Source organism: Perca flavescens, chromosome 17, assembly GCF_004354835.1.
Source record: "Perca flavescens isolate YP-PL-M2 chromosome 17, PFLA_1.0, whole genome shotgun sequence".
NCBI lineage: Eukaryota > Metazoa > Chordata > Actinopteri > Perciformes > Percidae > Perca > Perca flavescens.
Window position 1 is genome coordinate 1 of NC_041347.1, and position 25,636 is coordinate 25,636.

The 25,636-nt window shown below is 42.2% G+C and overlaps 2 protein-coding genes and 1 pseudogene across 2 annotated transcripts; 1 reads left to right on the forward strand and 2 right to left on the reverse strand.

Annotated features, from left to right (window-relative positions):
* Positions 1 to 129: 129 nt before the first annotated feature.
* LOC114572468 (piggyBac transposable element-derived protein 4-like) lies at positions 130 to 1,711 on the reverse strand (annotated as a pseudogene).
* A 4,076-nt stretch (positions 1,712 to 5,787) lies between these two features.
* LOC114572086 (alpha-internexin) lies at positions 5,788 to 12,369 on the forward strand. The gene is made up of 5 exons (XM_028603526.1): positions 5,788 to 6,217; positions 8,087 to 8,317; positions 8,874 to 9,401; positions 11,694 to 11,818; positions 11,939 to 12,369. The coding sequence occupies exons 1-5, from the start codon at positions 5,927 to 5,929 to the stop codon at positions 12,123 to 12,125; spliced, it is 1,362 nt and encodes a 453-aa protein (XP_028459327.1). The 5' UTR covers positions 5,788 to 5,926; the 3' UTR covers positions 12,126 to 12,369.
* A 2,374-nt stretch (positions 12,370 to 14,743) lies between these two features.
* On the reverse strand, positions 14,744 to 23,313 carry pcgf6 (polycomb group ring finger 6). Its single transcript, XM_028603527.1, has 10 exons — positions 22,792 to 23,313; positions 22,507 to 22,606; positions 21,863 to 21,959; positions 21,553 to 21,608; positions 21,396 to 21,455; positions 19,496 to 19,613; positions 18,380 to 18,407; positions 17,764 to 17,862; positions 15,767 to 15,853; positions 14,744 to 15,651 (listed from the first exon to the last, which is right to left on the reverse strand). The coding sequence occupies exons 1-10, from the start codon at positions 22,855 to 22,857 to the stop codon at positions 15,601 to 15,603; spliced, it is 762 nt and encodes a 253-aa protein (XP_028459328.1). The 5' UTR covers positions 22,858 to 23,313; the 3' UTR covers positions 14,744 to 15,600.
* Between the last annotated feature and the right edge of the window lie 2,323 nt (positions 23,314 to 25,636).

The window sequence follows — 25,636 nt, forward strand, 5'->3', positions numbered from 1 at the left end:
CACGCTCGCCTCGTCCTTCGGGTCCCCGGAACCCTAGCCTACTATTTGACCGCCTTGCCACGTCAACTACTTGGCCCTTGGGGTCTCCGGCACCCTCGCCTAGTCAATGACATTTTTGTCTCTCGCTACTGGCCTCATGGACCCTTTTTGCATTGGAAAGTTGATGTCGCTGGTTGTTTTTTTTGTGCAGCGTAAAGGCAAAGACGAAGCTCAAACCGCCGTTTTCGTCCTCTTCCTCGTCTTCGTCCTCCTTGTCTTCCTCCTCGTCTTCCTCCTCGTCTCCTCGCTGGTCCTGTCGGGCTCGCTTGACACCAGCGCCTGACCTCGGCGCGCCTGACCTTGGCGCGACGACTTTGACGAGCGCGGCGGACGCTTGCGTGCGAGGGAGACGCTCGCGTCTCTCGATGAGCGGAGTGACAAGCGCCCTGCCCAGCTGCTCGAGGAAAGCCCTGTGCCTGTTGTGCTTACCGCGCAGCCACTCGGGCCTGAGCGCTCGCCTGAGCACAAAGGCGTTGTAGGCGGACACGTCGAGGATGTTGTGGAACAGGGCGAGGGGCCAGCGCGCCATCTTCCTGCAGCAGCTGTACGTGCCGACGAGCTTGTCCAGGTTGTCCACGCCGCCCCTGGTGCTGTTGTAGTGCAGGATGACGTCGGCCTTGGCGGCCCTGGAGGCGCTGACCCGCGCGTCCCGTGTGCAGCATGCTCAGCAGCACCACGTTCCTGTTCCTCTTGGGCACGTAGGACACCAGAGTGACGGTGGGCGTGAAGGCGACCCTGGACGAGAAGACCAGCTTGGGCTTGTTTTTGCGCATCGTGCCAACCACGGTGAGGTCCCTGTTGTGGAGGAGCCGCCGGGCCAGCTCGTAGGAGGTGAAAAAGTTGTTGCACGTCACATTGCGGGGGCCCCGCAGGCCCTCGGTCAGGTCCATCGCCACTCGGGCGCCCCGATTCCTCTCGGGCTCGCCGCTCAGACTTGCCCGTGTAGACCTGCATGTTCCACGTGTAGCTGGAGCCGGCGTCGCAGGCCACCCACGACTTGAGTCCGTACCTGGCGGGCTTGCTGGGCATGTACTGGCGGAAGGAGCATCGACCTTGGTGGACGTGACTGACAACGAGGAGAACGATGAGCATGGGAGGAGAAGAGTGACGATGAAAAAGACACACACACCCACACCAGCTGCTCGTCCACGGTCACGTCGGGGCCCGGGTTATAGACGCGAGGCAGCCGCCGCACCCACGCGTCCCACACTTCTTGTATGGCCGCCAGTTTGTCCGAGGCTCGTCTGGCGCCTCTTGTCTCGCGGTTGTCGAATCGCAGCACTCGCGAGAGCGCGTGGAATCGCTTGAGCGACATTGTGCCGCGGAAAATGGCCCTGCCGCTCTCCTTGTGCCACAGGCTCTCCAGGGCCTCGTTTCGGGACCTGTACACGCCGGCGAGGAGCAGCAGCCCGAGGTAGCCGCGCAGCTCCGTGACGTCCGTCATTTTCCAGTCGTTGCCGCATTTCCTCAGGCCCTCGAGGTTCGTGGCGGTCATGATCTCTAGTATGCGCCGCGTGACCAACAGGTCGAACGTGGAGAGTATGTTGTGGACGCGTGTGGCCGCGTACTCTGTTGTTCTTGTTCTCCTTCTCGTTGTTGTGGTCTCTGTCGTCTTCTGACGCACACCCGCCGGATGACCATTCGTCTTCCTCGTCAGAGTCGCTCTGGTCATCATCATCAACTTTTTTTTCTTCCTCTTCTTCTTCTTCTTCTTCTTCTTCTTCTTCCTCCACTTCTGTGTTTTTGTCTTCCATCTCTTCACACACACATTGCGTGCTGCATGTGCCTCGCGTGCTATGCGTGTTACGCGTACTGAGCGTGCCTCTTGTTCTGCACATTTGATAAAACGATGCAGCTCCAAATTTAGAGTCACAACGGGCCATGCCGGCGTCGCAACCGGCTGCTGAACAGAGTACAAAGGTCCAAAAGAACAAGACAAAGCAAAGATGACAAAAACAAGACAAATGTGAACAGTGTATATGTGTGTGTGTATAACAAAAGTGTTTAGTATGACGAGGATGAGGTTTGTTTCTTTCCCCCTTTCCCTTACCATTTCTGTGTTACTACTACGAGCCAGGCTGGAGTGCCCTGAATACCACTGAGTAACGTACGGGTCACAGAGACCCGAAGGCCAGGGCCGCTGTATTGGAGAAATACCACGGAATAACGTATGGGTCACAGAGACCCGAAGGCCAGGGCCGCGGTAGCAGGGAAATACCACGGAATAACGTATGGGTCACAGAGACCCAAAGGCCAGGGCCGCGGTAGCAGGGAAATACCACGGAATAACGTATGGGTCACAGAGACCCGAAGGCCAGTGCTGCGGTAGCAGGGAAATACCACTGAACATTGGCCAGGGTCACAGAGACCCGAAGCACAACGACAGGCCAATACAAAAAGTAAAATAAACTGAACGGGTCCCTGTGACCCAAAGGACAACACAAGGGTTAAGGGATGTGTATACTATCACCCTGGGGTGAAAAGACTTACAATATGGCTTTAAATAGCAGCCCCAAACAGAGTTGAAATATAACTTTAAGTTGACATTTAAGCCTTTATTTAAACTTTTCTTCATCAGAATGCTCCAAAAATGCACAGGGACATTAAGGGATGTGTATCCTAACACCCTGGGGTGAAATGAGTCTGGCTAATATGGAGGTTTGGTTTTTAGAGCAGCCTGAATAAGAAAAAACAGACCATTTCTGGGCCCAATTCCTCAGACATTATCTTCCCTCTCTCCAGTCTAGACAGAAATGGCGCACTGATAATCCTGACCACCAACCAAACACTGCTGTCCTCATTCTCAACCCTCAGCTCCCCCGAGTGATTTCCCTCCATCGTCAAAGTGGGGGACAAACTGTACACAAGACCCGTTGCCCACCTCATCCCACTCCCTGCCCTACCTGAACCCCCATGACCTTCCAATCTAACAAATTTGCAATGCAAATTTGGGGGTGGCTGTTTGGAAGATTTCAGCTCTGTCCTGCAGTTGCCACGCCCCCTTTTCTTTGCCACTCAGTTCCCCCTGTAGTTCACCACACCTGCAATTAGCCTCAATCAGCCACAGACTTTATTAGACAGCACCTATGCACACAATCCCTTTTCTTTTGTTCATACCACATGGAGGATCTTTGATGCTGGAAATGCTGTGTCTCCTTCCTTGTGTGTGTGTTATTAAGCTATGTAAGTTTCATACTTTTATACTTTGATGAAATGAACATGCTAATGTAAGCGAGTGACAATCTGGCATTCTTTTCTGTTTGTGCCGTTAGGTAGTGGTGGGCAGATCGAGGCTTCGTGAAACAATGAAACCGTTGAAGCAAATGTGCCATACTGTGTCGAGGCTTCGAAACAATCCAACACCCGTCTCAACGATGACACTTAGTGGTCACTTGCAGGTGTTGATCTAAAACAACCTTGACAATGAACCATTTTTTATTATTGTATCTTTCTAATATGTGAAGCTTGTAACCTGTAGGCTCCTCACTGTGCATAATGTTATTTTGGTCATGACAAAAGAATATTAATAAAAGAAATCAAGCCACAATGTCAATTCTTTATATATTTTTATTCAAAAATATGAATGTCCCAACAGTTTATTATATTTCAATCATAATTATCGATCTATATATCTATCTGTATCTATATATGTATCTACCTATCAATATGTTAATGTGTCACTATGTATACTCTGTCTCTAGCCTATCAGTCAATGTGTAAATTTAAATGTAAGCCTAAATATAACTAAACTCGCACTATCACCAAAAATCCGCTATCTCAAAATCAAACTCCTCTCCCAAAAACCCACGAGGTCAAGATGCGTTGACTTCACTTTTATACTGATGTGCGATTGTGTGTTCCCGACCCTGTCAATCAAACGCTGATTCATGCCACCTGTTGAAACACTCCGATGTTTCATTTAGCCGTAGTCACGTGACATGGGTGTTTTGAATCAGTGTTTCGAAACATCTGCGCTTCGGGATCTCGACAAAGCTTCGGAACGTCAGTTTCACTTCAGCCATCCCTACCGTTAGGTGCTTTTATATTGCATTCATTTGTAGTGGTGGGCAGATCAAGGCTTCGTGAAGCAATGAAACCGTTGACGCAAATGTGCCATTGTGTCGAGGCTTCGAAACAATCCGACACCCGTCTCAACGATGACAAATAGTGGTCACTTGCAGATGTTGATCTGAAACAACCTTGACAACGAGCCATTTAAAAAAAATAATGTATTGTATTTTTCTAATATGTGAAGCTTGTAGGCTCCTCACTGTGCATAATGTTATTTTGGTCATGAAAAATGAATATTAATAAAAAAAATCAAGCCACAATGTCTCACTTTTTTATAGATTTTTATTCAAAAATATTAATTTCTCTGCTGTGGAAGGACTTGGCCTACTTCTTTTTTTACAGATTTCTCCAGCCTTTGAAAAAATCCTCTCACAAGGGACATTTTGTTGCTGGCATGCGAAGATATCTTTTAGCAAGGAAATACAAATGAGGAAAGATTACTGCACTTTCTTTCCAGTAAGTTAGGGGATCATGAGTTGTGGGCAAAAAATGCATAGTTGAAGTATTTTTTCACTTCCACTGTGGCATCAGCTGTAGCATTGTGTATCATCTGGTACGATCATCCCATGAACTGTCCTGTGTTTCGACTGCTGTTGATGTTTATTATGATGGGCCTGATTTTGACATTTGTGGCTCAAAATGAAAACGGAGCGTCTGTCTCTAGCCTATCAGTCAATGTGTAAATTTAAATGTAAGCCTAAATATAACCAAACAAATCGCACTATAAATGTCACTGTATCACCAAAAATCCGCTATCTCAAAATCAAACTCCTCTCACAAAAACCCAAGAGGTCAAGATGTATTGACTTCACTTTTATACAGATGTGCGATTGTGTGGTCTGTTCCCTGTCAATCAAACTCTGATTCGGCGGACCATGCCACCTGTCGAAACACTCCGAAGCTTCATTTAGCCGTAGTCACGTGACATGGGTGTTTTGAATCACGCTTCGGATTAGTGTTTCGAAACATCTGCGCTTCGGGATCTCGACAAAGCTTCGGAACGTCAGTTTCGCGTCAGCCATCCCTATTCATTTGTTTGTGAGCTGTTTAAAGGTGCTGTATATTGACAAGTTGAATAGGTTTACATTGCTCATTTCAGTTACCTGTAAGATATGTGCATTTGAGTAGTTATATTCCTTGTTAGGTTAAGAACAGAGCAGATAATGTATGTATGTTTGTTATCCAAATTAATTGTGGCATTGTGACGCTAACTGTATCCCATATCCTTCCCCCTCAGAAACCACACACATAACCATACAAATCTGTAACCTGTCTCTTTGATAAATGCTTGGAATAAAAGAATCGTGGAATTGAAAGTGACTGGACAGAACTGTTCTTACCGACACCTCCACTGGTCTCAAACCAGCCACCCACACATCCCCCTCAAACCTCCTTTTCACACAGCATCACAGTGCAGCACTGTCGCTGTGATTCTGTCTGTTGTCATGATTGGCCTGTGTGCAGTGGGGGAAAGCAGGCTACATTTGTTCAACAACTGTACGGAAGTAGGCTGTGAGTTTGAGGTATTTTTTACTCTACTGGAGTATCAATTGGACGGTTCCATCACTTTACGCACGCGAAATGATCTCGAGGAATGTATGGCATCTTTAATAAAAAAAAAAATTAGGCCTACATCGGTGTTTGCTTTTATCACTTTAACTTACAACACCCCACTCAACATTTTTCTCCACTGCACAAATGTTACACAATCGTGTACCTTCGTGCGTAAAATGGTTCGCTCCACCTGCAGCCCTCAGTCTATAAACTCCTGCAAAGCTCTTTAAGCCCCTTAGTTTTATCTCTGACTTCAGCAAAGATGAGTCACGGAGACCGTTACACCTCGTCGTCCTACCGGAAGATTTTCGGGGATTCTCCCAAGTTCCCCGTGTCCTCCTCTCGCATGGGCAGCGCCTCTCACCGGGGCTCCCCGGGGCTCAGGTCCATGGCGGGCTCCCGCAACAGCGGGTCCTCCCTGAGCCTGTACAGACGGATCGGTCGCTCCACCTCTTATTCTCCGGTACCCAGCGACTCCCTTGACTTGACTCAGACCTCCGTGGTCAACAATGAATTCAAAGTTATTCGAACTAACGAGAAGGAGCAGCTGCAGGTATGTGTGACGGGTTGAAACAAATTATAACTCTTATAACACTTGTCACAGCTAATCCGGTCCACAATTTCTGACTAGTGTCCTTGAGTATCTGAGTAGGACAAAATCAGTTTAGATAGAGGGAGAGAGAGAAAAAAACTCTTCTCTGTCAGAATGACCTCATTCAGACTTTTATGAAGCTCTTAACCAATGTAATGACACTGCAAACAGTTCCTTGCTTTTACCATGATGAAAGCAACAATCATTTTCAAATCTTGCAAAAGGTGGCCTGGCCCTTCTACCACTCAAAGATCCAGACACGTTTTAGTGCATATATTAAGGGTGTAAACAATAAAACGAATAATGGTTGAGTTCCAGTTAGCTTCTATAGTTTCAGGGTCCTTGTATTGTACATGTTGGCTCATTCACAATCATGGCTTACAGGGCCACTTAAATAGAACAGAGCCATCATTAATGTTGTTAGTAATAAGAGATTGTTTAAAAAAAAAAAAATTGTGGCATCAGTGACTTAACCCATTGGTTTATGGACTGCCTTTTCGAAAGCCATTTTGGTATTTTGGACAATAGGGTGGAGCTGGAAAAGATGACACAAGCCAGTGTCATCATTAGGCTCGTTCGAGATGAGCCAGATCTGCGCATATTCGATCACCGGCGATCACTGCCCAATGCATGTCGGTTATATTTGTGTCCGACTTGATCCCGACTTGCTCTGGCGTCATGCACACGTGGGCAACGATAACCTCACGAGATCAAGACGGCCGCAGTTCTGAGACGCAGGCAGCGCAGTTGCTTTTCACCGACTGCAAGACCCAGGCGGACCCAGGGCATGCTGGGAAACGCCGGCCTCTCAGCTGATCTAACAGCTGATTGGTTCAGAATCGACTCAACATGATGACGTTTTATATAAACTTTTTTATTTCTTTTTGATTTGGAGGGATTTTAACTGCTATTTGTCTGATTTAAAGACTTATTCTGTATGTTGTGTGGCTGGTAGTGACGTTTAGAAGTCAGAGAGACTAATTCTGTTCAGATTACAGATTATCTAGCCTACAGTGTTTCTGTCACTTCCTGTTCAGCCTGAAGGCTGCTGGAAATGGCTGGAAACTGTCCGACTAGACAGCAGATTTTTGTCGCTGCTCCCGCCTGTTCTCGTCCACTTTACAGGCGAGGCGCAGTTCATCTCGAACAAGCCTAACGATTTCAATGGCGCTGCACTAAGCTAAACAATTGAGAGGGAAAGTTGCTGTTTTTGACATGGCTGACGCAAGTTTTTGTCGTCTTTGTTTGACCTTCGGGTACTGGCGCCATTCATCTGCATGTACAGCAGTAGGCTAGGACACAGAAAATTGGTAGACTTTCTTTTAAGTTACCAGCTTACGATGCCCTGAAACATGCCCTGCTTTACTGTCTATTTTAAGACAAATGGGACCACAATTTACTACAAACGAACAGCATGCTGTATTGAAGAAGACTTAAAACTAGCGATTGAGACCATAAACTAGTCGAGGTAATAAATCAAGTGAGAAGTAGGTTTATTTTCCCATAGACACGTTAGCCATAATTACTTTGTAAGGCGGATTTATGTCAATGTTGTGTTTAGAGATCAAAGTTGAAAAATAAATGCAACTTTAAGCTTGTCTAGTGCAGCTTTAACACATTGTTAGTTATGAATTAATTCACATTGTGTTCAAAAATGTAAGTTATTAAAATAACTATATTTGAAAGTTTGGATGGTAAATGATATTAGATGCAGGACCTTTTACAGCAAGTTTAAGGTTAAGTGAATCAAGTGGTCTGCTGCCTGTCTGGTGTTCCAACTCAATGGAGGATTGTGTGTGATGATAAACAAGCGTTTATCCTTTTGCATAGGGTCTGAATGACCGCTTCGCCGTGTTCATTGATAAAGTGCGCCACTTGGAGCAGCAGAATAAGGTGTTGGAGATGGAGCTGGTGTCACTGCGGCAGAAGCAGGGCGAGCCATCCCGTGTGGCTCATCTCTACCAGCAGGAGCTGATAGAACTGCGCTCGCAGGTGGATGAGCTGAGCCGGGACAAAAACCGCATCCTGATCGAGAGGAACAACATGGAGGACGAGCTGCAGGTAAAACCATTGGCTGGTATTTGGATAAGGAGAATGTACAGGGGCGGTTCTTGGGTGGGGCAAGGGTGGTCACTGCCCCTTTAATATTAAGCCTCGATTCCCCCTCTGGCCCCCTAACTGTGGCAAATATTTTCTTATATTTTTTTAACCTAATTTTATCACCAAAGACGGGATATTATTCATGTGCGGTGATGAATAAAATTTAGGTCAACACTGAATTGAGTATATTATTACATGTGTATTGTTAGTCTTTTGGAGAACCCAACCTATGGAGGATTGGTAATATGTAACACTTTTGCTTAATTTATTTGGCACCCCTAAAATCGCATGTGGACCCAGCCTGACCCCTCCACTTGAAATGGTCTAGAACCGCCACTGAGAATGTAACAAGATTTGTTCTTCTACTCTGTTTTTATATATCTTATATCCTATTAGTATTTACTGCTGCAAAGCCCAATTTCCATGTAGAAATCAGTTATTTCATCTTTCTCTTTGTGTCATCCAACATCCCTCCCATCCTCTCATGTCTGAACTCTCCTCTCATGTCTCACTTCAGAAGCTCAGTGTGAAGTATGATGAGGAGATGAGGGTACGGGAGGAAGCTGAGCAGACTTTGAGGTCCTTCCGGAAGGATGTGGATGACGCCACAGCCGTTCGCCTGGACCTGGAGCGCCGTGTGGAGTCACTGATGGATGAAATCTCCTTCCTGAGGAAAGTACACGATGAGGAAATCCACGAGCTGAGCAGCATGATGGAGGAGCAGCATGTCTCCGTGGAGCTTGAACCCGCCAAACCGGACCTCACCTCGGCTCTGAAGGAGATCCGCAACCAGTACGAGTCCATCGCCTCCAAAAACCTGCAGTCTGCCGAGGAGTGGTACAAGAGCAAGTTTGCCAGCCTCAGCGAGCAGGCCGCCAGGACCAACGAGGCCATGCGGGCTAGCAGGGAGGAGATCAGTGAGTTCAGGAGGCAGCTGCAATCCAAGACGATTGAGATAGAGTCCCTGAGGAGCGCCAACGAGTCTTTGGAGAGGCAGATCACAGAGATGGAGGACGCACACAACGCTGAAGTCACAGCCATGCAGGCAGATTTTCTCATTTACCTCTTCTGGTTTGTGGCCATGCAGTTAGTAGTTTTAGTTATCCAGGTTTAGAGATTTCTGACTCCACCGCAATACAATGGAGGTAAATGGAATTTCATTTGGGTACACTGAAAACTTTATTTTTTCTTTCTTTCCAAAGAACAAACAACAATTTCTATTTTTTTGATAGAAATTAGTTCCATGGGCAAATAAGCATGGGCAAATAAAATCATTTTTACATATATAACCTATAATTTGGGTGAAGTAACCCTTTAATATTTAATGTAACATTTTAGACAGTACACAAAGTTGCTGTGACAGACTTTTTACCATTGAAATAATATGTATAATATGTATAAACGAATTCCATGCAGTTTTTTGAGCAGGCATTGTAACAGTAAAAGATACAATATTAAAATGTGCTGGGAAAAAAAATACCCAGTCACCTGCAGAAGCACTGCTGGCACAGTCTGCATGGAGGTCATTACCGCCTACAACTCTGGAATAATAGGATTGGAAGGGAGCAGATCTCAGGCTCAAGTTCCTCGTGAATTATGTCACAGCTTGAGTAAAGCTGTTAGCTAAGGGAGCCCCAACTTTTATATGTCAAGGACTGGGTCGAGGCGAGGAGCATATGGACTATCTTACAATTTAAAACATTCACTCATACACTCTTGGAGTGTCATTCTTATGCCAACTCGTAGGTCCCTGTGCCCAAGTTTGGCTTCTAACAGAAAATTCTCCAATAAAAGCTAAATTAACACTGTCTCAAAAAACTCATTTTGAGTGATTTCACAACTAGTGACTTCTTGGAGTTTTTCCTGGCAACCTCACAGTGACAAAACTTCAAGAAGTCACTGTTCCCAGCCAAGAAATAACCAGCGCATAACCTTCCCCCTAAAACTACAACATTACACTTTGGTACTGGTTGGCAGGTTTTATTACCTTTTGGACAAAGCCAGCTCAGGTGTTTCCCACCGTTTGTAGTCATTGTGCTAAGCTTGCCTAACTGGCTGCCGACTGTAGCTTCATATTTACCAGACAGATATGAGAGCGGTATCGATCTTCTCATCAACTATTCCTTTGACAGCAAACAGCAGTATCAGAAAACTCACAAACAAGAACATGGACAGGGAAAAATAGCAGGGAGGCTTCCCACTAAAATGTGACAAAAGCCACTTTTTAAATCAGTGGAAATTACAAATAAGTAAAGCCTGTCTGTAATAATAACCTTTCTCAAATACAGTTATTTACATAAAGTAAGTTTGACAATTTAGGGCCCTATATTAACGATCTAAGCGCACGGCGTGAAGAGCATGGCGCAGGTGTGTTTATGGCGTGTCCAAATCCACTTTTGCTAGTTTGATGGCGGAAAAAAGGGTCCGGGCGCATGGTTCAAAAGGGTTGTACTTAGTGTCTTCATTAATTCATAGGTGTGTTTTGGGCGGAACATGCAGTACGTTGGCGCATTGCTATTATGATGGCGGATTTGCACCGTAATATTTTTATTTGTAATCTTTTTTGTGTGTGTGTGTGTGTGTGTGTGTGTGTGTGTGTGTGCGTGTGTGTGTGTGTGTGTGTGTGTGTGTGTGTGTGTGTGTGAGACAAGCATTGTGTGCGCGTGCTGTGCACGAGCCTAGGCTAACAATGAAATTGACTTTAGACCAGGTTTTTGTTGGTCAATGGCGCGATCACTTCCCGCTGCCTCAAGATAGCAGTATGCCAATAATGCACCTGAATACACCTCCCTGTAAGACCAGCACACCCATGGGCACAAAGATGGGCGCAGGTGCATTTGTTATTTAAACGACGTGGCCACTGGACGTGAAATTGACAACTGCGTCGATCCTAAACTAGCAAAGACACTTGCGTCGGGCTTTGCAGCCGTGCTGTGCCAGACGCAAGATAGGGCCCCGAGTGTCAATATCATCTCACTCAGTTTCAAGTCTGAAGTGAGAACATGACCTTTCGTGTGTGGTAGTTACGTTAACAAGCCTGCGTGACTGTGACACTGACTGAAAGTGTTCTGAGGGAATTGACCCTGTGTGTCTATTAGATTACCCTCTGACCTGCTAAATCAGACACAGGAAGGCCATCTGCTTTCACTGGCTTCTTAGATAAAGTACAGCTAAGCCCCAAAGGTATTCCTTTAAGGGAACAATGGCCAACATTTATAACACAGAAAAGCCTATCCGAGTGGATTAAAAACAGTCTATATAGTACATGCTAAGTACGTGAATTTATTGTTAAGACACTACTGATAATCTCCCTCCTTTTTTATTTACTATGCCACAGGACACTATTGGCCACCTGGATACTGAGCTGAGGAACATGAAGGGTGAGATGGCCCAGCACCTGAGAGAGTATCAAGACCTGCTCAATGTCAAGATGGCCCTGGATATAGAGATAGCTGCCTACAGGTGCTCATTGCATTAAAGAGCAAACAGAACAAAAGATCTCTTGGCCAATAGACTTTTGAATAAATTCTTTAAGCATTGTGAGGTATTAAGTTTGACATTTGTTTCCTTTGGTCCTATGAGGAAACTGCTGGAGGGGGAGGAGACTCACTTTAACTCAGGGATATCCTTTGGTGCTGCCAGCTACAGCTACCAGCCTCGAGCGTCAGCGTCCAGGAGCAGCCAGAGGGAGAAAGAGGGAGCCACCAAGGAAAGCTTCAAGGAGAGCAGTGAGGATAAAGATGAGGCAGACATCAACTCCAACAACTGAAGGAAGACAGGCAGGGAAATCTGGAAAGTGGGAAAAGAGATATGCCGTATATGTATAGTAAAGTGAGTTCATAGTCACATACTGTATTTGTTAAGTGCAACACTAAGACGTTTTGGAATTAGAGCTGGGTGATTAGCAACATCTTGTAGCTGAAACGTTCTTCTAATAAATACAACATTTGATGTTTTTCCTGGGACATTGTTCTCAGCATAGGCGGCGATTTATGTTTTCCTCCGTGGGTGCTCACAGGCGCACGCCCTTTTTAAAAAAAAAAAAAAAAAAAAAAAAGAAAAAGGGTTTGCATTTCAGAAACTTAGGAAATGGACAGTAGCCAACACAAACACACAACGCCTATTAACTCGAAAATAAAGCCATAAAGTAGGCTATATTTCAACTCAGGACATCGCCACTTCTCACAAATACAGATAGGATTGGAGATGAAAAGTTTAACTGACACATAACCGCGATCAGCTTTGTGGGAAATTAAGAATCAATGCCACCTGTCTAGTAGCCTAGGCCTAAACATGAATTAGTAGACCTGGGCCTGGCTATCGAAACGAACTGGATTAACAGAGACAGATTCATTCTACCAGACCGTAAAAAACTGCATCTTTCTAAACAGTTGCATAACCAGAGAAGGGGTAAAACACAGGTAAATATTGGAGATGCATCGTGCGCTAAGTGGGGGGATTTTGAGGTATTTTCACCAATCACACAATGACAGACGTGTGTCCTACTGGCAGTCTGGCACACGTGGGTGCTCAGTATTTTCCGTGGGTGCTCGAGCTCCGGAGCACCCACGGTATCGGCGCCTATGGGTCTCAGCATTTAGATGATCTTTGGACTCATCGAATAATTAAAATACAATTTCAGAAGGTACAATGATCATATGTAGGCCACGTGAAATGGGTTCAACATTTATTACCAAAGGAAAATGACCTGAAAATCGAGAACAAATGTACTGTACGTCCCTATAGGAAATAAACATGTTGCATATATAAATAATAAAAAATATGTGACCAAGTATTGAATGTTCTGGGGATGGATTCTCATGTTGCTGCTGTGTGAGATTGCACTGAAAACTGTCTGGATTGCTCAGATTGAGTCTTCATTTCTTAAAAGAAAAACACCAAATGTTTGTGTAGTTCCACTTCTGTTGTTGCAGCATCCTTTCAATGAACTTGTGCTATGAAGTTAGTCAAGACTATATCAGCTGTTAAATTTGATGTCCTTAACGTTTTCTACGTTTTAGCTTTAACTTGAGTGAGGTAAGGTTCAAAGTGTATAGCAACAGTCACTCTATACTTATTAAAGCACTTTAGGGTGTATGGAGGACAGCAGTGTTTTGCATTGTTTGGTTGTATCGTATGACATTACAAAGGTTGGTTCTCATGGTTTATTACAATGTACATAATGCATTAGCTGTGAAAAACATTCAGAACATGCAGTCCAACTGGTAGTACATATCATCTCACCTGGCTGCAGTGTCAATGTATACACCTAGTGGAAAACCACTCACTGTTGGTTAAGTTGCACTGAATAACGTAATGAATAAAATGACAAATTGACTGACCAACTGTTTCATCTGCAGCGTATTCATAAACACAGGAGTGTGTTCATTTAAGGCCGTATCCAGTTAGATGTCAATCTCCATTAGCTCAAGCAAAACCAGGAAAGAGCCTCAGCTCAATATTAATTAGCAATTTTTTTTATTGATTTCAGTCATAATTCTGTTTTCGTGACTTCTGTATTGGATTCCTAGGATTTGCAGATCACTAACATCATATACTGAATGGTAGAAGAAACTGAACATTATTTGGCATTTGAAATGAGGAATTAATTTAGTGTAGCAAGATATTAAAATAACCACATAACAAATGCTAGTGGAAACTGGTGGAAGTTATACATTGACATATTTTTTCCCCCAGGAACACTTTATTCATAGTTGAGGTCTATGGGAACTGGTGTAATGGCAAAATTACATTTAAGCACAATTCCTTATATTTTTATGTTTTATTTCTACTTTACTGCTCTCACAAATGCTGAAAGAGTTTCTCATTTTCCACATGTAGATTTTGATTCTAACTTTGTGAGACATCCAGTCTGGAACATTATGTGAGCCTGAACCGATAAACGTACAAGGTCACCCTAAAACTATCTCTAGTTTTCTCATGCAAGTTAAGATGTAACGGGGGGGTGAAAGTTGTACAGGGAGGAGGAGGTGAGATGACTCCAAGATGTCTCTTGCATTTCTCTGATTGTCTTCATGTGTATCAGATTGCCTGTCAAAATTGTAGCGTCATACTAAGCCAAGTGCGTATGTGCTGTCACTCTGAAGATGTATATAAGCCTGGTGTTCTGTTCACTCATTGGAGAAACTGACTCCACACTGGGCTGCGGCCTTTTGTGAAATCATGTTGATCCTATATTTGCAAATATATCTTTTTTAATAAAATACAAAAACCCAACTTGGTTTTAGTCTCAGTCTGTCTTATTTGTTTCAATTTACTAAACTCTGAAATTTCCCCCCCTGCTGCAAAGGAAACTTCCATAACACTGGTATTAAAGATCTTAAGCACAACATGAATACAAAAAAATACAAAAGAGGAAACAATGAATTGAGAAACATTCCCCACTGCAGTTATTTATTAATTATGACAAAAACAAGTAGGAAAGTTATTGTTAACAAAGCCCATCAAAAACTATACAAACTCCCTTTAAATAACTGCTGTTTTGGTGAGTTAAACATCAATTTACATCAGCTGACAGTCTATACAAAAGCCCTTAAATTAAAAACACACACACAGACACACACGCCCCTCCCCCCTTTGGTAGTGGTAGTCCTTTGGTTTCAAACCCTTTAAATCACATGATACCGGTCCCTGGTTTCCAAAAAGATAAGTAAACTAGACTGACGCAGCTTTTCAGTCAACACATCGTATTGCCTTCACAGACATAACTGTTGAAAGGTTCCAGACCCACTGACACTGGTTAGTGGTCCAGTTAGCTACAGCCGCAGTCCTAGTCTTGCAGTGGAAGCACAATAAACAATGTGTAAAGATACCTTGGCAGTAGGACTAGGAACGTGTCATTTCCATTCATCAGGTAAAATGTATTTTGCATGCTGTATGTCACTTGTGTCCAGCCAATTATAGCAGACACATGGGTTGTCCTGAAAACAAGATACATTTCAGACTGTTCAATGAAGAAAGAAAGTGTAAAGTTCTTGGACTTTATGTTACACATGAAATGTTTAGCCTGCCACCTGCTACTCTTTTGTTACATTTAAGTTACAAGTTTTATCAGATGTTTTGTGAGTAGATGGTGACAATCCTAGCACATCCACGACAGTTGTAGAGTACTTATGCCAATGTAGAAACTTTACTTCACATTATGACAAGAGTCATATGATCAGAAACAAAGTCAAAAAGTTCAATTCATCTCCTCAGGAATGAACTACATCCACCTCTCGTGCTCAAGACTGGGAGGGCAGGACCAGGCCAAAGTGCAGCACCAACAGACCATCCTGGAGCAAAACAAAAACCACATCAAAAGAATCACTCAAAAGTATACCTGGCCTTGTACAACATTTCCCATTATTAAAATGGTTTGTTCCTACTGTGTGTCTTTGTGGTGCATACCTGTAGTGCTTCTTCACCCACAGAGTTCTGTATGTCTTTGAGTGACTGGTAGTGATCTAGGAGGTGATCTCCACAAACCACATCCACCTGCGGGACACACAGAAACACTTCAGACCACAGCAGCAGAGATTCAATCAGAAGCCATTTTCACACATGCACAGCAAACCTTTATGCGAGAACGCAAATGTCAGTCAGATCTGTGTGGTGTGTATGTGTGTCTCTATGTCTGTGCGTGCTTTAATTATTTTGCCACATGGTTTCAAGGCATTCAGGTCAGCCCTGCACAAAAATCTTCAACATTCTGGAGGGACAAATTATTAGGGCTTCACATTAGAAATGGTTTGGTTTTGAACAAACTAAACAATCTACTGTAGTCAGTGCCATATCACAAATGCGGGGAATCATTTAAGTGACCAAAACACTGAACATACAGGAGATGCCTTGGATATTGATGATAAACTGGAAGGAGATGATGGGGTAGACTAAAACTTAAAGAGTTTAAAAGGGGAGAGTTATACAACTGTTCAGACCCGTGTTTCACCGGACAGTGACCTTTTGTCAGTCTTTCTCTGTCCTCTCCACGTTTGTCCAGACAGGCCAGGGTGCAGCACTGAGGCCAGGAAATCAATGTAAGCTGCTAATCCTCATCCACGTGTTACTAAATACAAAATACTGACCACACATTTCTGTTTGTCTGTGCTCTGAGGAAAGGAGGACACTCCTGATTGTAACACTGAAAACAATCACGAGCCTTCTCTTACAGCATGTCCACTCTGAGACACACGTGGTATCATTGCACTAATTATGTGATTATAATCTGATTAAGGTTGTTAGGGAGTGTCTGTTGTCCTTTAGCTATAGGCACCCAGCTGAGTTACGACCTGAGCAGTTGACCCTTCTATGTTGGGCTCAGCTTTTACTCCCCGGTGTACATGTGCATTAGCTTTTGGATATGGCTGATGCTGACATGAGTCCCACAAAGAGATAAAATGTGCTGAATTACACCAGTCATCAGTAGGGCTGGGTAACGAGTGGTACTTTTTTTAGGCACCGTCCGAATTGCCTCGATACCATCGATTATCAAAAAATGACTTGTTGTTCTGTGCCAAATTTTGATACCTAAGGGGTTAATCTTGTCACTGTCAGTGAGCCAATAAACATGCAGCATGCTTATGTGCCCAAATGCAAACGTGATGGTGATTGGCTGTGGTGAGGCATCAAGGAAAAGCACTAGTTTACACCCAGAGACCTGGCTCATATCAGAAAAAAAGTTAAGTTCCACTTCTCTTCTTAGACCATCAATTAGGCAGGTGACTTATAAATAACATGTTTCCATGTTAGGTATTGGGACAAGGTTACACTAATCTTTCCAAATACCTTGTACAACTATTACAAACTGTAAAATCTATTGCAAAACAAAAAACTATTTACGTACAGAACACATACAGCAGCCCGTCATTTGACACGTCAACTGACACAAACAGCACACCCCCGATTGCACCAAAACTAGGAAATAAAACAGTTGCAAATCTGACCATTCTGCTGGTGTGTAGTTTACATAGACTGAGACTGTTGTTTTGATATGCATCATACGCCACGGGTGTGTGCTGCCCGTAAGTGTGGACATTAGTGTACGTTAATGTAGTTAGGCCACACATGCTTGCTGGCTGCACACCAGTTTAAAAACACTATTGGCAATTACGAAATAGCGGTTTTCTAATACGTAGAGGCACCCCCTCACTTAAATACACCAGCATCACCCTGTTCACACCTACACTATGCTGTAATGCCAACTTCCTTTGCGGTCCTATTCCAAGTCTGTCTAAAGTGACAATCAGGATCAAGAACGTGGTCATGTCAGTTTGTGAACTCATTAACTGTAAGCCTTGCAGACAGACCGGATTTTTTTTAAATGTTGGAGCAACCGCCTGATCTCCCGCTCCAATTGCACTCTGTGTGCTACTGCAGCAAATCCCATCCTCTGCTGGCCCACTCACCTGGCAGGTAGAGCTCAGCTCCATCTTTCTCCTGATAAACAGCTCCACGTGGCGGACAGTGGCCTCGCCCGACACACGAACGTACCGCCTCTCTAAGGGCTAAACAGGGACAGGGTGTTCAAAATCTACAAATTATTGGCCAAGAAAGTACAAAAGAGCTGAACAAGGTAAACAAACATTTGACTCCATGTACAGATACATTTGTATTGTATAAAAAGTATATACTGTATACACATACATAAGCATCCACATATGTTTGTACATCCACACAAGCAAACAAACAGCTCTATGATGATGGTAAACATACCGGATGAAAACTTTTCAGAAGAATGTAATTCTTCAAATACAGGTAATATGGTATTAAATTGGAGAAATGTAATTTCAAATTAATAAATAACGCAATGCTCTGAGTAAAACACTATTCTTGACAGTATATCCAACAGGCTCTGTAGTTACAGGATAACTTGACCACGGATGTCCTAAGGATCAGCTGGTTTGGGTGGAGCCTTTAGAACAACCTTTATTAAGTCATTATCCATCTTGCCCCTTTAGTTTCTGTTACCGTACACCATAATAATGGTTTAAACTACACATTGTAAATATTTTACATCATTACCTTATAGTTATTGATGCCCTCTTCAGCCCTGAAAAACAAAACAGGAGTCATTATACAGTCAGGACAACTTTTTGGAACCAAGCAAGCAGTCAATTTAAGACAAAGTGACCATCTCTCAGCATGTCTATGTAACTACAGGGTAATTTTATTTACTGCTACAAACTGGGTTCCACTTTTTTCCTTAATGCAGAAGACATGGTCACCAAAAGAGTGTGTGTACTTGAGTGTCTACAGGCCAAAAGCAAATCCTTTGAACTAGAGCTTGTTACCTCTCTTTTTTATTGTCTCTGATAATAAGAGACTAAAGTACAGCAGTGGTTCCATAATTGCTAATTTAGAGACTGATTCACACAATTAACCTGCAGTTTGTTTCACCCTGGCTGTAATGGTACTGCTACTTGACATTCACCTTTTTAATTTGTATTTTGTAAATGGGACATATAGGACACCATATGCCTAGCACTTAGCCCTTTTCACAAAAGACTTTTGAACATGTCATAGCTGCAAATGCATGTGTGATGAAAAACATGAATGCCTGAATGCTGCCTTCCATTTAGGGCTCCGAGATGCAGGGTCCTGGTATTGTGCATGCTAACTCATTGGCATGGCTGATTGGGAGCAGAGCCATCGTTAATGTTATTAGTTACACCTGTGCTTTTACTGCTATGACAAGTCCAATGCTGTGAAAATGCCTACACTTGTTAGAACACAGTTACTAGGAAACAGACAACAAAAATAGACAGAGAAAACCTGTTTTCTGCTCTCCTTTTAAAGAGGGCATTTTTTTTTTTGCATTTTCAACATCATGCTGTGACATAAGAAAAGAAAAGTAGACAAATGTTCTGCCATTTGACTCTGTCTGATAGCCCCAGAGGCGACATCATCCTGACACCAGCTTTGGCAAATTAACCTATTAAAGCATCTCACTAACGACATGAATAACCGTTAATTGTAATTGAGAGGAATTAATACATTTGCAAACATTTCATTTTCTTTGTGTATGGCCTTTAAATAATATCTACAGATGCGTAATGTCTAAAAGGTTGAGTATCTTCCATAGCCAATATACATGCAACTGATGCTGGAGAAGGACTGAACAAAAAATGAGATCCTTACCCAACAAACTCCAGCAGCAGAGAGACATCCAGCTCGGGAGGAATGGTGAACACAGACTGGGGAATGTTATCCTTCTTCTGCCTCTTCAACACAACAGGAACCGGAGGGGAGACCACCACTGGAAAGCAAAATGATAAACTTTTGCTACAGTTTTGCTGAAAATCTCCAGTTTATTAATGCAAAAATTTAAATGCAAACACTGAAGTTAAAATGCCAAACACATTATACACAATGGAAATCTGAATGTTGTTTTGGGATAATCAGTCACTCTTTTCTTAGAGGACCTTTGTTGTTAATTAATAATAATTAGGGCTGTAACAATACACCAAACCCATGATTCGGTTCACAATGTTTGACCCACGATTCGATACAAACCTTGATTCTTTTTTTTTCTTTGGGGGGGGGGGTTTACTCAGTGTACATAATACAACTTTTTTTTTGCCACATGGCATCGTTTTGTCATTGATTACATGCCACTTTGCAGTAATATAACAGAGATCTTATTTATTGATATTGACGGATTTCAATATCGATCGATCCAACACCAAAGATTCTTTTGTACCTTAAAATAATGTTTCCAAAATCGTTTCAGTGGTTCATCAACTCGTTTGAATGAGACACAAGAATAATAATAATAATAATAAATAAGTTTTATATAGCGCTTTACATGGAACTCAAAGACGCTTTACAAAAAAAAGAAAGAAACAAACAAACAAACAAACAAATGGAAATAATGGAAATGATAACAGTAATGGACAATTCCGCCTCCAACCTGTAAGGGGGACCGAAGAGGAAAAGTGCTTTGGTGAATACTGTAAAGGTGCTGGTTGACAAGTAGCTAATGCTAATGCTTGACGTTAGCTAATTCTTGGTGGGTAACATAAGATTACGACATCGTTCAACACGCTCAGTTATTTTTAGTATGACGGTTTTGACCACGGTTAACAACTCTGGGCTAACCCACGAATTCATCAGTAACATTAGGCTCGTTCGAGATGAGCCAGATCTGCGCAGAATCGATCACCGGCAATCGGCGCCCAATGCATGCCGGTTAGATTTGTGTCCAACTTGATCCCGACTTGCTCTGACGTCATGCACACGTGGGCAACGATAATCTCACGAGACCAAGGCGGCCGCAGTTCTGAGACGCAAGTAGCGCAGTTGCTTTTCACCAACTGCCTCACTCTCCCGGTGCTGGAAGGCTTCAGTCGGGATGAGAGCTGACAACAGCCCCGGCCCGGGGACACATCCACAGTCAGTCCCCAGCTAGCTAGCAGCCAGCCACATTCATTACAGCAATCCAAACCCAATCAGCACTTAACTCCGGTGCTAAGGACGCTAACAGCAGTTTACTGAACCGTCGGGAAACAGACTCAGGCACCCGAGTCAGAACAGTGGCCATTTGTAACGTTACACTTCCGTTGGAAGGGGTGTATTGCGATTCTGCCTTCTCACTCCGCGACACAGGTTTGTGGATCTGAGTTTCGGTTTCACGTTGCATATCTTTACAGCCCTAATTAATTAATTAATTAATTAATTAATTAATTAGTTACTTTGTTCAGTCTTCACAAGCAAACACCACTGATCACAGTATGATAAAAACGTTATGTTTGGGTTGTGTTTCACTGTTCCATTGTTGAAAATACTCTGATTGGCCAAATGGGCACTGCAGTAAAAGCAGACCAATGTGTTACAACTGTGTTGTTGTTGTTGTTGTTATAATTTGTTAGCTTATCTGCAGTGTGTGAATTAACATGGCAATTCATTTAAATTTAGTATATTAATAATCCGTTAACACAGAATAACAGTGAAAGACTGTGTGACATTACACGCAGAAGATCGCAATCATCTAACGTTGCCCCAAACCTGTTCACTTAAACTTTTAAGGTTGAACTATTACCTGGTTTTGGCACTTCCAACCCTCTCTCTTTGTAGAACTTACACATTTGTTCTTTTTCGACTGTAGTACAAAACAGAAAAAAGTTCACAATAGAATTAAAACATAATGTACACAAATTATGTTAAACTACATCTGACTGTATGTATTCAGTACTTACACTCCTCTAGGAAGGGAACCATTTTGTAAACAATATCTTGCAGTTGTCTATCAGGCCTGAAAACAGAGGTAAAGCATTTGAAGCTTAACACTGACTGCTTCATCACAGATCTGAGTGACAGCAGGTTTACAATCCTAAAAGTACTTAAGCGTTTTGACAATAAAATAACTGTATATACACATGAAAATTAATGCATTTCACACTTTTAATTACTTTTTCCCCTCTGAATAGCTTAAACAATACTCAATACAACTCAACTATAAAAAAAGGGTACAGAAGGTGATAGGAATCAGTCAAAGAACAGACCTACCTGATGTTGTATAGTGGTTGTGTCTGGTGGACTACAATGCTGCATGTGGGACACCTGTTGCTGTAGAAAAAGTGCTTCACGATGCAGCTTTTGCAAACTTGGAGAAGACAAAAGACATCACAATGTAAGACACAGTCAGGACCTTATGTATGTCAACATAGCCACACTAATATGGACTTTTAAAGCTGATATAAAAAATTATATTTGAGACCTTATAAGTTATAACTATATATCAGTCAACATACATTTTTTACAAACACAAATACATTTGGTAAGAATTTGAATTAAATGTGCTTGTTAAAGTAGAGTGGCTGATATATTTAGTTTGCAGTATGTTTTGCAGCATTAAAAATAAACTTGTCAACTTATCCTTGCTTGACAAACTATATAATGGACACACTGTTTTACTCAAATGTCTCGTTACTCTTGTCACCACATGCTTGCTGATACAGATATATCAGTGTTAAGCTACTATTGGCTGATTCATAAAACAGTTTATCAGCTGGCCTCTTGAGTATGGTCTTGTTAAATGTGTGGCAGGAAGACTTTATGGTTAAATTAACCACTCAGTTCACGTGACTCCTTGAATCCTCAAGGTTCTCTGAGGACTCCAGGAGATAAAACAGACCTCAGTTATAACTCACATGTATGCAGGCACTCTGTGATAGTGGTGGCATCGATGAGGAAGCCGCAGCAAAGGGCACAGCGGATATATGGATAGAACTGATTGAGAGGGAGCTTGGGCTGTGGGAAAGTAAGCAAATCACAGTCAATGGTTAACGTTTCAGCTTTAAAATATTAACATGTAACGTTAGGATATAATTGACGGTTATCAGAAAGGAAAGAAAATATAGAAGACATCTTCGTCATGAATAGTTAAAAGTAAAAGAGAGCTTAGATGTGAGAAAATAAATGTAAACGTTAATTACCTCTTCCGAGTCGCTGTCTGATATGTTCGTTGACCATTCATGACTGCGACCATACATAGGTGACATTCCCAACAACGGCTGCTAACTAACAACACTACAACAAACCTTCCCTTTCTCTTTAAGTACGAGAACAAAACGACAAGTACGTTACAATTTAACGGCAACGTTAGCTCTAAACGTCGACGTTTTTTTAGTTGCCAGTGAAGTTAGCTACGCTTAGTAAGCTGGCTAACATTAGCTTGCTTATTATGGGCAGAAAAATTAAACACACATGCGTTTATAAATTGAAGTTAGCTACAGCTTAGTTGCTAATGTGACCTCACTTGGCTATGTTAAATGCCCCAATGCGACTATCACCCAAAAGAAAACTTTGACACAAACTACTTCCTAACTTTATATTACGTTACTTTTACAGCCTTTACACTCAAGATAGCGACTCAACTTCCCTCGCGCGCGGACACAAACAATACGACGTCCGGCCTGGATCCTTCAGAATAAGTGTGACTTGACCAGAAAAGCAACACGTTCTGTCTAAAACTGCTATAAACTCCTATTGTCGTATGTTTTATCCCTACATTATCATTAAATCTGTATCCGTGCAAAAAATACAGGTTTATTTCACAACACTTTAATAGCAATATTGAGAAACAAACAAAAGTGTGTAAATCAGAGGATGGGGGAACTGAATTGAAATTAGATATATAGCATAAATAATACAGTGACTCATTATTTTTCTAATAATGCCACACAATTTATAAATCCGGTACATTTATTTTGAAAACAAAATTACGTATTTTCCGGTGATAGCTATACACGAGGATGAAGGTTCTAATCTGATTGTGTCAACAGGGGGCGCCCGAAGCATGTAATTACGGCTATGCAATATTTATGTATATATAAAAAACACTTTTCTTGACGAACAAGTCATTCATGTGTTGTTGGTTGTTCCTGTATTCGTGTCTGTGTTTATTCTTTTCTGGTTTTCTCACATTTCTTTTTGTTTTTGTTAGTATAAAAATGCTTTGACATGCTGATGCCCAGGTGTGACCTCACATGGCCACCAGAGGAGGTTATGGTAACTGTTCAGGAATCACGAGAGGTGCCTGGAGCTCCACATAAGATGAAATAAAAAAAGAAATAAAAAAAGAAGGAAACAGCAAATATCGCAGTAATAGTTTTTTGTGTGAAATATTTGCCCAACATAATAACATTTAATATTGAAAAACACATTCAACACTGCCATAACAACGTGGACAACACTATATGTAAATAAACCAAATAAAATGTATTTCATTACAGTGGAAAGGAAGGAAGAAAGGTGTGTTTTAGTCAGTTAAAGAATCTTCTAGTGCATTTTGAAATTTATTGCAAACATTCATTGCATGAACCATAAACAATCATCGAGGTGTTTCCCATAATTGCACATGACTCTGTACAGTTAGACAGAGTAATAATATATTGTATTGGATACATATATATATATATATATATATATATATATATATATAATATTATTTTTATATTATTTATATTAGGTCCAGGAGGCGCAACCCTTTCTTTCTTTCTTTCTTTCTTTCTTTCTTTCTTTCTTTCTTTCTTTCTTTCTTTCTGTGGCAACCTTGCAGGAAGAGTCACAGTGAATTTTGTGTTAAATGTTGCAGTGACATGCCCACCAGAGTCAGGACATCCCCTAATAGACAACCCCAGCAACAAGTCCAAGCAGCACAGACATTCCTTCAGGACACAATTTACATTATGTTGTATGTGGGAAATGGGAAACTCATCACCATCCGTATTCATTATATTGGATTTAAGCCTTCCTGATGATAACTCATCCTCATGTATTGCAGGACATTGGCTCAAAAAAGTACAATTGCTGCTGCTGTCTGAAGACCAACAGCAGGTATGAGCAGCTGAATCAAACACATCACAGAAGTATTACCAATGGTTACTGCGTGTATGTCAAAAAAAAAGAGAGTGAGTGGAGAAGTTTTTCCTAACCCGAATCGAGATGCTAAGGACAAAGGATGCTGTACAGATTGTTAAGCCCCTTGGGGCAAATTTGTGTTAAAAATATATGTGAATAAAATTGACTTGACTTGACTTGCAAAGAGATTTAGTGAGAGATGTTTGCAGTGATGGATCCGTCATCTCAATTCATGATACTCCTCTTTATCCTCTAAACATTCCCTCCACTAGAGTTAATCAGGCAGTTTATGTGCAGAACACTAAATGCTCACTCATATCTGGGACTTCTTGTGGTTAAATATTTACTTTTGGGAGATTTCTTTGTGATATAGTGCAGACTACTACTTCCTATCTGCCAACAGATGTCTTTGGGAATTTAGAATTTACCACATTTGTAATGCTGTGTTTTGGGTAGTCAAATGGGATTTCCGCCTCTTAGTGTTTGGAGTCATGCAGTTAGTCAATGTCAATAATGTAAGATCTGCATCTTTGGAAACCTTTCATGACACAGTTGTGTTCTTGTGCTAATACCCTGATGTCATGACTGAACAGGGAATTTCCAGACATCTACTCACTGTGTGTAATAGCTTTGTGTTGTCTCTGTGGATGTGTGTGTGTGTGTGTGTGTGTGTGTGTGTGTGTGTGTGTGTGCGTGCCGTCATGTGCATCTTCATACGTGCATGATAACTTTACTTGTTGTGGTCACATCATAAAGAACCCAACAGAAAGACCAGACATTCTCAGCACTTTAATTTAGTTAAACTTTCATGTGGAAGTGTGGGAAGCCCCATTGAGAATTAGGTGGGATAAATTTGGAATTCACTATTGGTTTAAGTTAAGTGGTAAGAACAGCTCTGCAGCCAAGTGTCTTTTGTAG

Bases quoted from the DNA above. Each gene is read 5' to 3' on its own strand.
- LOC114572086 (XM_028603526.1), top strand. From the start codon at position 5,927: ATGAGTCACGGAGACCGTTACACCTCGTCGTCCTACCGGAAGATTTTC. The intron at 8,318-8,873 runs GTAAAACCATTG...GTCTCACTTCAG, and splicing joins ACATGGAGGACGAGCTGCAG to AAGCTCAGTGTGAAGTATGA. The intron at 9,402-11,693 runs GCAGATTTTCTC...ACTATGCCACAG, and splicing joins CTGAAGTCACAGCCATGCAG to GACACTATTGGCCACCTGGA.
- pcgf6 (XM_028603527.1), bottom strand. From the start codon at position 22,857: ATGTCACCTATGTATGGTCGCAGTCATGAATGGTCAACGAACATATCA. The intron at 21,960-22,506 runs GTGAGTTATAAC...GTCTTCTCCAAG, and splicing joins CACAGAGTGCCTGCATACAT to TTTGCAAAAGCTGCATCGTG. The intron at 21,456-21,552 runs GTAAGTACTGAA...TTTGTACTACAG, and splicing joins GGTTCCCTTCCTAGAGGAGT to TCGAAAAAGAACAAATGTGT.